Source organism: Crinia signifera, chromosome 4 (assembly GCF_055691185.1).
Source record: "Crinia signifera chromosome 4, ASM5569118v1, whole genome shotgun sequence".
Classification (NCBI taxonomy): domain Eukaryota; kingdom Metazoa; phylum Chordata; class Amphibia; order Anura; family Myobatrachidae; genus Crinia; species Crinia signifera.
This window is the reverse complement of record NC_139220.1, coordinates 27,874,185-27,888,157: the sequence shown is the minus strand read 5'-3', so window position 1 is coordinate 27,888,157 and position 13,973 is coordinate 27,874,185. Positions and strand designations below refer to the sequence as shown.

The following is a 13,973-nucleotide window of genomic DNA, read 5'->3' as shown; positions in this document are numbered from 1 at the left end:
TGGGGGGGGGGGGGGGGGGGATATCTGCGTCCCGGGAGGGGGGGGGGGTGTCTATTCTTGAAGCCAGAGGGGCTGGGAGGATAGCAAGCATGTCCCCGCAGCGACGAAAATGATGGGGCATGACTTCACGGTAGCGCAGCAAGTACAGGCCATGCCCCCTTCCCGCTAAGCCATGCTCCCAAAAATTTCGCTGCACGCACTGTCCCTCCTTGCAGGCATCCAATGTTGGGAGGTATGGGGCCAGACAACAATAACATCAAATCTGAGCGGGCCATTTAAATGGGGCATCTAGAAAAACACTTCTACACAAAAGTGCAACTTGCGCAATGCGTCCCAATAAAATTATAGGATGAGACCTGCCATACACAGCTGGTACTATACAGCAGGAGCCTTCCGTGCCAGGCCTCTCACATGTGCCCTATTCTGTGTTTGGTCTGGAATTAAATTCACAATTTGATGGAGCAACATGAAATGGGTATAAGTTTATTTCATTCTGATTGTAATAAAGAGGTCTCACCTTCTTTCCCTAACAAGAAGGAATAGAAGCAGAGATGGTTGACGGACAGGTAGAGCCAGCCTTGCCGGGGAACCCGCCCCTTCCAGTAGCTGCAGGAGTAATAGTTTACCAGCTTCTCCCCATCCGGCATTCCAAACTGTTTGCGCATTTTCAGCTCAGCCTCCTTGAACTTCCCAGGATCTTCTTCATCCTTGGGCAGCAGGCTCTTGTTCTCCTCCGCAATGATGCCCTTTCATTAAAGGTGACAAAGATGTTTATGAACCCCATACACATAGCTTTGTACAGTCATAGTATGCATTTTTAATGCTGCAAGCCCTGACCCCACATTGCTGCCTTATTAGTGGGAACAAGTGAAGTGAATGTTCGTAATTAATGGTTTACGAATAACACTTTTTGCCAAATAGCCGGGTCGCACCTGGGATTTTGTACCCAGCTCCAACACAGGTGTGATCCGGCTGGCGACCATTTTAAATTGCCGTCGATACCCGTCATTTTGCCAGGTGTTTGACGTCAGTGAAGGCAGGTCCTGAGCCAGCGCTTGGAGATGAAATCAACTTTCAGCGCGGCTATTTTATTGCAGTGAATGGGTGACCACGAGCTTGGTTGAATCCACGTTCTACCCTGCTCACTTCCCGTGTTTAATTGCTGGATTGTGCAACCCGGAATATTTTAACTGGGTGCATTTACACAGCACAATATCCCAGGTAGCTGCACATTTATGTATAATAACTCGGGATATTAAGGGTGGGTGTGGTATAGGGTTCCGACAGTTGGGATCCCGACTGGCCGGACTCAGACAGCATGGCGAGCACAGCAAAGCCCCCTGCGGGCACAGTGGCTCTCTACACTCGCCACCTATTCTATTCTCCCTCTATGTGTGTCGTGGACCCCACGAGGGAGAATAGCCGGTGGCCGCCGGGAACCCGTCAGTCTGTGTTTTAAGTCAGGATCCTGACGTCGGGTAAATGACTGTGGGGATCCCGTCCGGCACCCATTTAGGGTGGTATAAAAGCGATAGGGAAGAGATGACAGCAATGCTATTAACAGGATCTACAAAAAAATACATGTTGACTGTATAAAATAGGAAATGCAATTATTACACCTAAATGTTCAATTATAAGAAAGTAGCGAATGAGCTATACATTTAAGATTTTTGTTGGTTCTATGGAGATAAATGCACCTATGTGTAACTTTGACCTACAACTGGTTTGCTTCAATTAAAAGAATTGCCCTCTGTAAAAAATAAAACACAATTTTAAATAACAGAATTCTGGGCAATAAAAGCATTTGTGTTACTGTGGCTCTTTATCCGTACGTGCATAAGGCAAGGACACAGCAGATTTTTATTTCATATCTACAGCACTAGACATTAAGTGGATTAAACACTGTAGTACATGTAGTCTAATCCCATAGGAAGCAGCTACGGTACGAGATGAGATATTTATCATAATGCAGTCTGTTAAATCACCAAAACAAACATGGAATTACCGAGTTACTGTGAGCAGGGAGGTGAAACGTGCACAGGCACCATTACCAACAGTTCCATGCACACTTTGGGGGGTATTCAATCACCGACGAGCATCTCCCGATGGGGGAGATGGCCGCCGGGCCCAGTTCAATGCTGTCTCCCTTGACAGCATTGAGCAGGGGATCTCGCAGAACGAGCCCGACTTCACAAGCAGCCGGGCTCACTTCTCGCAGCCACGCCCCTTTCTCGCCCCGCGGCAGGCGGAACATTGAATCCCACCTACGATTTCTCGGTCGAGCTGACCGAGAACGGCACCGAACCAGCTCCACAGCCGTGACCCCACATTGAATACCCCCCTTTAAATCAAACACATATTACCTTGAAAAACTGACGCTGGCACACGGAATTATTTACTTGGACTTGGGACTTTGCAAATACTAAAGGGAGAACAAGGACTGGCCATGGCAAGAACACATAATAAAAAAGTCCATTGCCTGGGACTTATCCCAGTTTGCTCTGCATTTTTCTCAGGGACTGGTGCTCAGTTCGCATATCGCACATTGATATATGACATTATCTAGGACAATTATTACTCACATCTTCCCAGACTAATAGAAGGATCACTGAGAAATAGGTTTGTTGCTTTCCGCACCCTGACAAACTGTAAAAGCCACTTCTAGGCAGCCCTCACTTGTAACATCACTGAGGCGTGGCGTTTCTGACCAGCCACGCGTAACTACCACCACTGACTACAGAGCTGGGCCAATATCACTCTGTGCTGTCTGCCAGGGTAGGCTGTCAGTGCCATCAGTGAGCTCACAGACAGCATAGAAAAAAGCCTCGCCCATTCAGTGTGGGTACCAAACTGCCAACACTAGGCCTTACATGGATTTTCCCTTTGACGAAGGTGGTGATGTCATCCTCATTATCGAAGATTGAGAGAGTCTGCAGCAGGTTGTTTTCCAGCCATTCCCAGTGCTCAGTAATCTCCTTCCGCGATGATCCTGAGGTAAAAAGTGTATTAGAATCTGCCAAAATCACACCCAAAAATAATCTGCCAAAATCACACCCCAAATTACATATGATCAGCCCCATATGTTTACATTTTCAGCCAATGGGAGCTTAGGAATCGGACACGATTTATGCTGTGGGTTGTGGTAGTATTTAGGCCAGTGCTGATTACGCTTACAGGACACCTAAACCTAACTTAGATGCAATTCACCCTCAGTAAAATATATCAGTATTCTAGCACACTGCACCCATCAAGTAAGTCTGTTGGAGTTTTGCCCTATTTGCCTCATATTATATATATTCCTGCCGAATATTGTTCTAGCCAATTGAAAGTTGATACTGTACATGATGCTCTATTTATTGAAATCTGGGCAGTGCCGCCTTAGTGGGTGAGCACACTGTAGATATATCATGAACTGTAAAGGTCCATACACACTGGGAGACTATGCACAGCGTGTATGGACAGCGATGATCGCTATCATCGCTGCGGGGAAAGCCGCTCAGTGCATACACACTGAGCGGCTTTCCCCCTGCCTGGCGCAGACAGCGGGGGGAGGACGGCGTAGAAAAGCGCAGCGCTATGCAAAGCCGTCCTCAAAGCCGCTCATCTGCTGGTATAACCAGCAGATGAACGGCTTTCCCAGCGATGATGCGGGAGCACGCGGCAGCACTCTTTGCTGGAGCATACACACTGGGTGGCTTTGAGCTGAAAGCCGTTCAAACCTGCTGTTTGGAGCGACTGTCAGCTCAAAGTTGCCCAGTGTGTATGGGCCTTAAGCAGCACTCAGATGTCATTTCAAAATGAAACAGGAACCTGTTGAGTGTGAAAGTCTCTCTGAGTGTCCCTCTCTGTGACATCCGCTTTAACAACAATATCTCTCAGGTTTTTTACCCATAGTACAACACTGCATAATTCTAATATCATGCAGTGATGTCAACTCGGAATCACCCCACACAAGTGGGCAAAATTTCCTGGAATATTTTCTTACCATATTACTTTTGTGCTGTAATGACTGACCCAAGGTATCACCTTCTTGCATTCTCTCTTATTCCTAGGCTGTAATAGTTATTCCCTAGGAAGATTAAGAGCTTTTTTTCCTCTGCACATCCAAATCAGCTAATGGGTATCCTCTCTCTAGGAAATGGTTTGTAGGGATGTCAAATATATATTCTTGAAAGAGCCAGAACTCCCATAACATCACTCTAGTTCTCCTGGTGCCAGCAACGGCCACATAAAAACGGCCATATGTACCTCTAACATGCGGCACGCCTGGGTATTGGAAAACAACACTTCACACTAAAGTTTGTAATCAACGTTTCAATGTTCTTTACAACATTGTCACCAGGAGGATATCAATCTTGTAAAGAACATTGAAATGTTGATTACAAACTTGTACTGTATGAAGCATCTTTTTTCCAATACGCAGGCGTGCCACATGTTGTCCTCGGGATCTACCGACAGATCTTGTATTCCAGGCCACCTGTGGATCTGTAGAGTGTGTGTCTGTTAGGAATGAATGCAGCACATGTTAATGACTGCACCTGTGCGCCAGCTAGGTGGCCTGGTAATGTGACAGTTAGTAATGACTGCACCTGTACGCCAGCTAGGTGGCCTGGTAAAGTGACAGTTAGTAATGACTGCACCTGTGCGCCAGCTCGGTGGTCTGGTAATGTGACAGTTAGTAATGACTGCACCAGTGCGCCAGCTCGGTGGTCTGGTAATGTGACAGTTAGTAATGACTGCACCTGTGCGCCAGCTAGGTGGCCTGGTAATGTGACAGTTAGTAATGACTGCACCTGTGCGCCAGCTCGGTGGTCTGGTAATATGACAGTTAGTAATGACTGCACCTGTGTGCCAGCTCAGTGGCCTGGTAATGTGACAGTTAGTAATGACTGCACCTGTGCGTCAGCTAGGTGGTCTGGTAATGTGACAGTTAGTAATGACTGCACCTGTGCACCATCTAGGTGGTCTGGTAATGTGACAGTAATGACTGCACCTGTGCGCCAGCTAGATGGTCAGGTAATGTGACAGTAATGACTGCACCTGTGCGCCAGGTAGGTGGACTGGTAATGTGACAGTAATGACTGCACCTGTGCACCAGCTAGGTGGACTGGTAATGTGACAGTTAGTAATGACTGCACCTATGCGTCAGCTAGGTGGTCTGGTAATGTGACAGTTAGTAATGACTGCACCTGTGCTCCAGCTAGGTGGCCTGGTAATGTGACAGTAATGACTGCACCTGTGCGTCAGCTCGGTGGTCTGGTAATGTGACAGTTAGTAATGACTGCACCTGTGCACCAGCTAGGTGGTCTGGAAAACTTGACCTGTAGGACCGGTTTGGCCAGCCCAACCATACATTGACATAACTAGAGCGCATTTTTTTTTATAAGGTAGTGTCATGCTGGCCATAAACAGAGAATGACGGAATATTAGAAACTTTTCATAAAGACGAGAAATATAGTTTTACACAGTGCTGCAATTCAAAGAAGTAGCTATCTGCAAACCCAAGGTCTCAATTCCTTGAAACAACCTCTAATCTTTCATCTACAAAGCAGCATTTAGTTAACAGAAAATAAGAGGAAGAAAGAGAGAGGGGGGGGGGGGAAGTGGGAGAGAGAGAGAGAGAGAGAGAGAGAGAGAGAGAGAGAGAGAGAGAGAGAGAGAGAGAGAGAGAGAGAGAGAGAGAGAGAGAGAGAGAGAGAGAGAGAGAGAGAGAGAGAGAGGGGGGGGGGATGAGAAAGCGCAGGAGATAGTAAAGAGATTGAGGTTAAACAGTGAGAGGAAGAGGGATGAGAGGATGACATTGCAGGGGAGGGTGGCGATAGAGGTAGAAGTTAGGGTGCAAAGCGGAGAGAGGAAGATACACGGAGAAAGCAACAACATAAGATTTGTTCTACACACTGAATAGGGGATACGTATTACAATTCTTATAGCACAGGAGTAGTGTGAACTGTTTTTGAGTAGTTACGGTTTATAAAAAAAAAAAAAACACTAAATGAGTCATTACAATATCATGGATATTACCAAAATCACCAATGTTTATTATATAAATAGCATATGTTCAATAAAGTGTAACCTGTCCTGTTACCTATACACAGTGGTTTGTACTAATACGGAGAGGCAGCACAGCCATTATTGCATGCACATTGAGCAGAGCCTACTAGAGCAGGGCTGAAGAAAATGTTTTGTAAGGACTGTCATCCCCACTATAGCCTGTAGATGTCACTGTTAACGTACAATCAAGTTTTTTATTGTCGTAATTCACAGGGTTATGGTATATAGCAGGGCTGGGCAACACCGGCCCTCCAGATGTTAATGAACTACACATCCCAGCATGCCTTGCATCAGTTTCAGCATGGCCACATAGCAAAACTAATGCAAAGCATCCTGGGTTGTGTAGTTCATCAACATCTGGAGGGCCGGTGTTGCCCAGCCCTGGTATATAGGGTCGACACCAAAAGGTAAACATAGATAAAAGGTCAACACATTCAAATGTCAACATGAGTTTTTCAGTGTTCATTTGTAGATTATCCAAATTATTCAAGTGCTTAGATGGATCGGGCCAAGAAATCAGCAGTGTTTGACGTCCCTGTTGGGTCCACTCCGCGGTCCCATGCACTTTGGACCTGCTGCCTGTTTGACCTCCGACTCGCCGCCCCTCCCTGCGGTGGGGGGACAGGTCGCATGTGATACATCACATGTGAAAGGACAGCATGCGATGTATCGCATCCGATCCTGCCTTCCAGGAAGGACCTGGGTGGCTCAGGAGGGTCAGGTGGTCCATACACTGCTGCGATAAATCGCAGTAGTGTATGGGCACCTTATATCGGGAGATTGTATCAAGAAGCACCTGCCTCGACAGCAATTACAAGAGCGGCAAGACACCACTGTGGTATGTGGGTGCTGAATGACATCGGAATCCCGGCTACTGGTGCTACGACGGGGGATCCCGACTGACAAGGTCTATTCTCCCTTGTGGGGTCCAAGACCCCCATAGAGGGAGAATAGACCCTGTGGCGAGCGAAGCAAACATCCGAGCCTGCAGAGTGGCAAGCGCAACGAGCCCACAAGGGGCTTCTTTGCGCTCTCCCCCTGTCGGATCCCGATTGTCGGGCAGTCCTACCACACCAGTAGTATGTACCTGGCTTTGTTTGCTATTACATAACATTTTAGAGTGATTCTTGTGTCCACCGTGTTATGAAGTTAAGCCCCGTATACACTGGCCAATATAATGAGCGATATTGCTCATCTTGGCACGTCTGAGAGATATTATTCGTTATATTGCCCTGTGTGTACACCTCCAGTGACGATGATGCGCGACCCCTCCTGGACAGTAACACACCGGGGAGTGCATCATTAATGATGGCTGTACTGTGTGTATGCACGTGCCGATGATGGGGATCACAGTGTGTGCGGAGCTTTGCTTGTTGCTCTATATCTTATACTACTGGTACCAGAAATGTCTTTGTGGTATTTATCTACATGCATCTTATACCCCTTTCACACCAGAAATGCAGGGACAAGCAGGGACATTCCCGGGTTGGGACCCTTTCACACCAGAAAAGTCCCTGCATTTTCTGGTGTGTGAAGGGGGTGGGAAGGAGGCGGGCAGTCGGTGGGATGGCATCGGGCAGTCGGCAGGATCGCGGCGGAGGTGGTAAGAATACTCACCCCGGTTGCTGGTCCTCCGCGCAGGCTGGGGATCCACACAGGCGGCGCAAATGGCGGGACACGCGGCGGATGAAGAGGACGCAGCTCTCCGGCGCCCTCACTGCCGCCGGAGAGCTGCGTCATCATTATCCAACGGCTGTCCCGTCATTTGCGCCCGCCGCCTGCATCAAATCCCCGCTGAACAGGACACAGAGGACCCGGCAACCCGGGTAACTTATTCACACCAGCCAGGTCCCCGGGTTAAACCCGGGAACAACCCTGCTACCTAGCAGGGTTGGATTGCCGGCAAATTAGCCCGGTAATTTGTCCCGGGTACCTTTCACACCAGCGGTAGTACCGGGTTGTTCCCGGACTCAACCCAGGAATTTAGGCTGGTGTGAAAGGGGTATTAGTCTTCATAGCAATTTCCAGCTAATAAACAATAACTGAGGAAATACACAAGTTTATTATTGGACCATCATTATGATTGTACATAACCTCTAGTCTGACGTAGGACACCTACCACAAGCCACAGTCCAGTAGATCTGCGATTCCTGGGTCTGATGCAATATCCTGTAAGGGGCTACACGGGCGCTGGAATCCAGTACAACATCTAGTGTCCCGACCAGCAAACCTGGAGAACATGACGGCAAAAAGTGTTAGTGCAATACCATGTAATGACACCAAGTTGTCTGTGATGGTCATGTGACTGCGTGTGTGCAGTCTGCAAAACAAAAGGCATGTGACTGCCTATTAATCAGCTAAGAACACAATACACAAAGTACTTACAAAGGTCACATAAGCTGCCTTCTTTATTCGGGACCACAGAGAGACCAAGGCGACCGTCATGTACTTATCTGAGTGTGGTCACTACCACAATTACACTAAATTAGATAGATAGATATCATCTATATATATGTCTAGTGTCCGTTTGTCCCCGAAACACTGCCATCTGTTGGTAGCGAGTGAAACTACATCTCTTTCTCTCTCACACATGCAAATCACAATGTAGCAGACTAGCTTTTTAAGCTTTTTTAGATATATCGTACTTGTGTAGTTTCGCAGCGCCCGATATATGCAATATCGGCCGATATATTGATGCGATCCGATGTGATTTTTTTACCTGTTCATAACCCCACTATCCACTACGCATGGAGTTGATTTGATATAGTGTGGCGAGTGCAGCGAGCCACCAAGCCCGAAGCGTGGCGACTATAGCGAGCCCCGCGAGGGGACGTGGATTACTGCGCTCGCCACACTATATCAAATCAACTCCATGCGTAGTGGATAGTGGGGTTATGAACAGGTAAAAAAAAATAATCGGATCGATATATCGGCCGATATCGCATCCGATATATCGGGCACCGTGAAACTACACAAGTACCGATACATCTATCTCTATCCTTACATAGTATAAAAGAAAGTCCCCAAAGTGCATCTGTCTGTCTGATGGCGCTAAACTGGAAACCGCTGTACAAAATTTTTGTGCAGTTTTAACTATTATGTAGTATATATATATATATATATATATATATATATATATATATATATATATATATATATATATATATATTATACATACACACACACACACACACACATACACAATATGTTGGAGAAACCGCACACTATTGGGTTAAAAATCTGCAGGTGCTGGAAAATAAACAATGATATATCCGAGGATGGTGGATTAGCTGTCCAAGAGATAGGCCGGGGTGTGGGCTACAGTAGGGGACACTGGAGCTTCCTGAAGTGCTTATACTAGGCTGCGACCTGTATGCTGCAAATGCTGTAACCATCATTACTGTGCTGATTACGTGGTATGCAGGTTTTTCTGCTATGAAAAATAAAGATCAAGACTTTATCTGTTCCAGTGTATGGGCACAATTCATCACAACACACACACACACACACACACACACTCTCTCTCCTTCTTTAGCAAACACACGTTAATGTCACTACACACAACGTAAAAACTCAATCACATAGAGTAGGTTGTCCTTAATCTGTTTTGGCAACTGCAAATCCTGTGACTCACCTATTAAGGCCATGGCTTGGTATTGAATATCTTACTTCCCTTTAATTGCTTTACTGTTCTCCATAAATAAAGCACCATTGTTAATAAAAATGACTATAAATGAAGGCCATTCGCAAAATAAAAAACTTCAGACCAATTCAGAACTACTCGCAAGGCTGCAATTTTCTCAGATGGACCAAACCATTTTGCACTGCAGGTGGGGCAAATGTAAATGTACAGAGAGACTGAAATCTAGATTGCAGTGTAAGAATAAAGCAACCAATATTTACCCTGCACAGAAATAAAATTACTCCCCCAAATCTAAAGGTTGCCATGCATTACAGCAGTGTATGGCCCTCTGGGATCTTCCCAGGTAGCAGGATCGCATGCGGTCCTTTCACATGTGATGCATTGCATGCGACCCTGTTTCCCGTGGCTGGGAGGGGGGTCCGAGTCAGAGGTCGAACCTGCATGCAAGTCTGACCTCTGGCCAGAAATTACGGCAACCCCTCCCCCCTTTAAAAATAAACCTCCCCATAACCCTGCCTTACCCCTCAAATGTGCCGCCATCAATCCCCTGTCTCCGGCGCGTCAGTCCTAGACAGCCCCCACCCATCCTGTACACAGTAATTAATAGCTGGCTCTGTGTACAGGCAAGTGAATCGGGTGGGGGGATTTGTCTCTGTATCAGTCTGTCATGCCCACGCCGCGGATGACTCGCCTCCGGTATTCAGCCAGCAGGCAGTGGCACTGCATCAGACTCAGGTTCGGTGACCGCGCACCGAACCCGATGGGACATCAAATGCATCTGATTTGGGCTGATTTCTCGGCCCGATCCATTGGTAATGGGAGAAATCGGCCCAAAACGCAGTAGTGTATAGGGGCCTTAAATCTACAGTATCTACCCCACTTGCAGTAAAACTCGGTTTTGTCAATCTGCAAAAATTGCAGCCTTGCTAACAGATTTTAATCAGGTGCTTTGAACCATGTTATGGGCCCCATACATCAGCAATCACAATATATGGATTTACAGATCCAGGGATTTTTTGGCCAGATAAATGGATTTTACAATCTATCTGACTTTGCCCACACATTACAGATTTATTTCAGTGATCGGCAGATTTTTCCATCTAAAGATTGCATCTTCATATCTGGAAATTGCCCAATCGATTGCTGTTCATAATATAAATAGATGAAGAAGACGAATTGGGAATGCCCCACACATATAAAAAAGATCTGCAGATAATACCAGATTATTAAACATGTTTAAAAACCTGATTAAGCAATCGATTGGCGATTTTGATTGGGATTGCCAAAAGGGGGAGCCCACACATCTAAAATTAATTGTGGCAATCATCTCCATATCTGAAAATTGTCACAATTAATTGCTGATGCATGGGGCCCTTTAGACCTACTAGAAGTGGAATCAAATCTTATAGGAAACAATAAGGGTGAATTGTTCTGCACATAGAGCCACATAAGATTAGCAGTGCTTATTGTTATACTGCTTTCACATTGCAGAAATGGGTAATGACACGTTATTCTTAAATGGGACTTTAAAACGGGTCTGAGCCTTGAGACCTTTCACATCGCAGGTTTCAAGTCATTGAAATAGAGCTGTTCAAACTGCCAAAAAACGGCTTTAAAACGTGTAGGACTCGTGTTGAAATACCGGTTAACTTTAACCGGTAAATCAACTTTGGCACTTTCACAATGCAGCCTAAAACGTTTTAAAATGGTAAAAAACGGCAATATACCGTTTTAAAAGTGCGATGTGAAAGGGGTATTACTGTCAAATTATAAAGGGTGGAGCAGTCTAACCAACAGATGGCACTGTGAATGTTTATATATATTACTGTAATAGTTACCATGTAGAATATATACAGTATAAACCAGACACATTGCTAATAATATAAAATATTGAGGAATCTTCTTTAAATGTATAATTCTTAGCCCAGGATCATTATTATTATGACAGTGGGCAATAACAGACATACTGTATAGCAAGGACTATTACATGGCTACCAGGGACAGTCCTGAGTCCTGGCAATCTATGAGCCTGGGTGAGAGTTCCAAAAGATGGGTAACAAATATGAGCAAGGGCATAGAATGGGAGAGAATGGCCAGCAGCTGGTAGAGAGGGGCAGGAGCTGAGTGAGATAGGCAGAAGCTGATAGAGAGGCGCAGAAGCTGATAGAGAGGCACAGAAGCATATATAAATGAGAACCAACTGGGTGAGGTAGGCAGCGGCTGATAAATAGGGGCAGAAGCTGGAGGTGAGGGGATGTCGCTGGGAGAGAGTGGAAGCAGTTGGGTGAGGGGGCAGAAGCTGAGTGAGGGGGAGGTGAGGGGGGGGGCAGAAGCAGGGAGAGAGGGGAAGCCGCTGGGTGAGGGGAAGCCGCTGGGTGAGGGGGGGGGCATAAGATGGAAGAAGAGGGCAGAAGCTGTTTGAGGAGGGCAGCTGGGTGAGGGGGGTGGGGGAGAAGGTGAGCAGAGGAAAGTCGCTGGATGAGGGGGTAGCAGCTGGGTGAGAGGGGGCAGAAGCTGGGTGAGGGGGGCAGAAGCTGGGAGATCTTGGCAACAGTTGGTACTTGGTAGAGAGTGGCAGAAGCTGGGTGAGGTGGGCAGAAGCTGAAAGAGAGGGGCAACAGCTGGGACAGGGGCACAGAAGCTGGGATACATGAGAACCAGCTGGGTGAGGGGAGCAGCAGCTGGGTACTATAGGATATATACAGTAAGAGTAAACAGTGGGATGGGCATAATACAACAACAATAACAACCACACACATCGCAGCTGTCACAGTGCGCCCCCGTTATTCCCCGGCGTTACCTGTCAGGCCCCCGCCTCTCCCGTGCCCCCGGCGCCGCTGCAGGATGAAGAAGGGGTTGGCTCGCTCGGTCACCCATAGCGCGTTGGCCAGCAGCACCTCCTCCGGGTTCAGCCACATCCTGGGCGGCCGGGCCTCCGGGAGCAACGTCTGGTGCCAGTGCCGGGTGTCGCGGCGAGACCCGGGGTGTGTGCTCCCGGTACCGGGCTCTGCTGCTGCCGCTTCCGTAGCCCGGATCACTGCCTGCCCGGTAAGTAACGCAGGAGGCCTCGGAGGCCGCAGAGCTCCGGCACACAGCGCCCCCTGCTGGACAGTGCGCAGAATGGCAACTGCCTGTGCTCTGTCCTCCTGTCAGGTGTTATTGTTGCAACAGCTGTGCGGTGCCATGTGTATCATACACACTACAGCTGTGCCATGTGTATCATATACACTACAGTATGTGCCATGTGTACACTGTATCATATATATACACTACAGTATGTGCCATGTGTATCATATACACTACAGTATGTGCCATGTGTACACTGTATCATATATATACACTACAGTATGTGCCATGTGTATCATATACACTACAGTATGTGCCATGTGTACACTGTATCATATATACACTACAGTATGTGCCATGTGTACACTGTATCATATATATACACTACAGTATGTGCCATGTGTATCATATACACTACAGTATGTGCCATGTGTACACTGTATCATATATATACACTACAGTATGTGCCATGTGTATCATATACACTACAGTATGTGCCATGTGTACACTGTATCATATATACACTACAGTATGTGCCATGTGTACACTGTATCATATATATACACTACAGTATGTGCCATGTGTATCATATACACTACAGTATGTGCCATGTGTACACTGTATCATATATACACTACAGTATGTGCCATGTGTACACTGTATCATATATATACACTACAGTATGTGCCATGTGTATCATATACACTACAGCTGTGCCATGTGTATCATATACACTACAGTATGTGCCATGTGTACACTGTATCATATATATACACTACAGTATGTGCCATGTGTATCATATACACTACAGTATGTGCCATGTGTACACTGTATCATATATATACACTACAGTATGTGCCATGTGTATCATATACACTACACTACAGTATGTGCCATGTGTACACTGTATCATATATACACTACAGTATGTGCCATGTGTACACTGTATCATATATATACACTACAGTATGTGCCATGTGTATCATATACACTACAGTATGTGCCATGTGTACACTGTATCATATATATACACTACAGTATGTGCCATGTGTATCATATACACTACAGTATGTGTCATGTGTATCATATACACTACAGTATGTGCCATGTGTACACTGTATCATATACACTACAGTATGTGCCATGTGTGCACTGTATCATATATACACTACAGTATGTGCCATGTGTGCACTGTATCATATATACACTACAG

At 46.4% G+C, this 13,973-nt stretch overlaps 1 protein-coding gene across 3 annotated transcripts in view; it reads right to left on the bottom strand.

Moving 5' to 3' along the window:
* TBC1D9B (TBC1 domain family member 9B) overlaps window positions 1–12,806 on the bottom strand; it is a 44,438-nt gene extending 31,632 nt beyond the window's left edge. For all 3 annotated transcript variants that reach the window (XM_083181476.1, XM_083181477.1, XM_083181478.1), the window contains exons 1-4: window positions 12,495–12,806; window positions 8,171–8,281; window positions 2,871–2,989; window positions 518–746 (exon numbers count right to left, since the gene is read on the bottom strand). In XM_083181476.1, coding sequence (XP_083037602.1) covers window positions 518–746; window positions 2,871–2,989; window positions 8,171–8,281; window positions 12,495–12,612 — 577 coding nt within the window. In that variant the 5' untranslated portion in view covers window positions 12,613–12,806. The remainder of the gene's footprint in view (window positions 1–517; window positions 747–2,870; window positions 2,990–8,170; window positions 8,282–12,494) is intronic.
* Window positions 12,807–13,973: the final 1,167 nt, after the last annotated feature.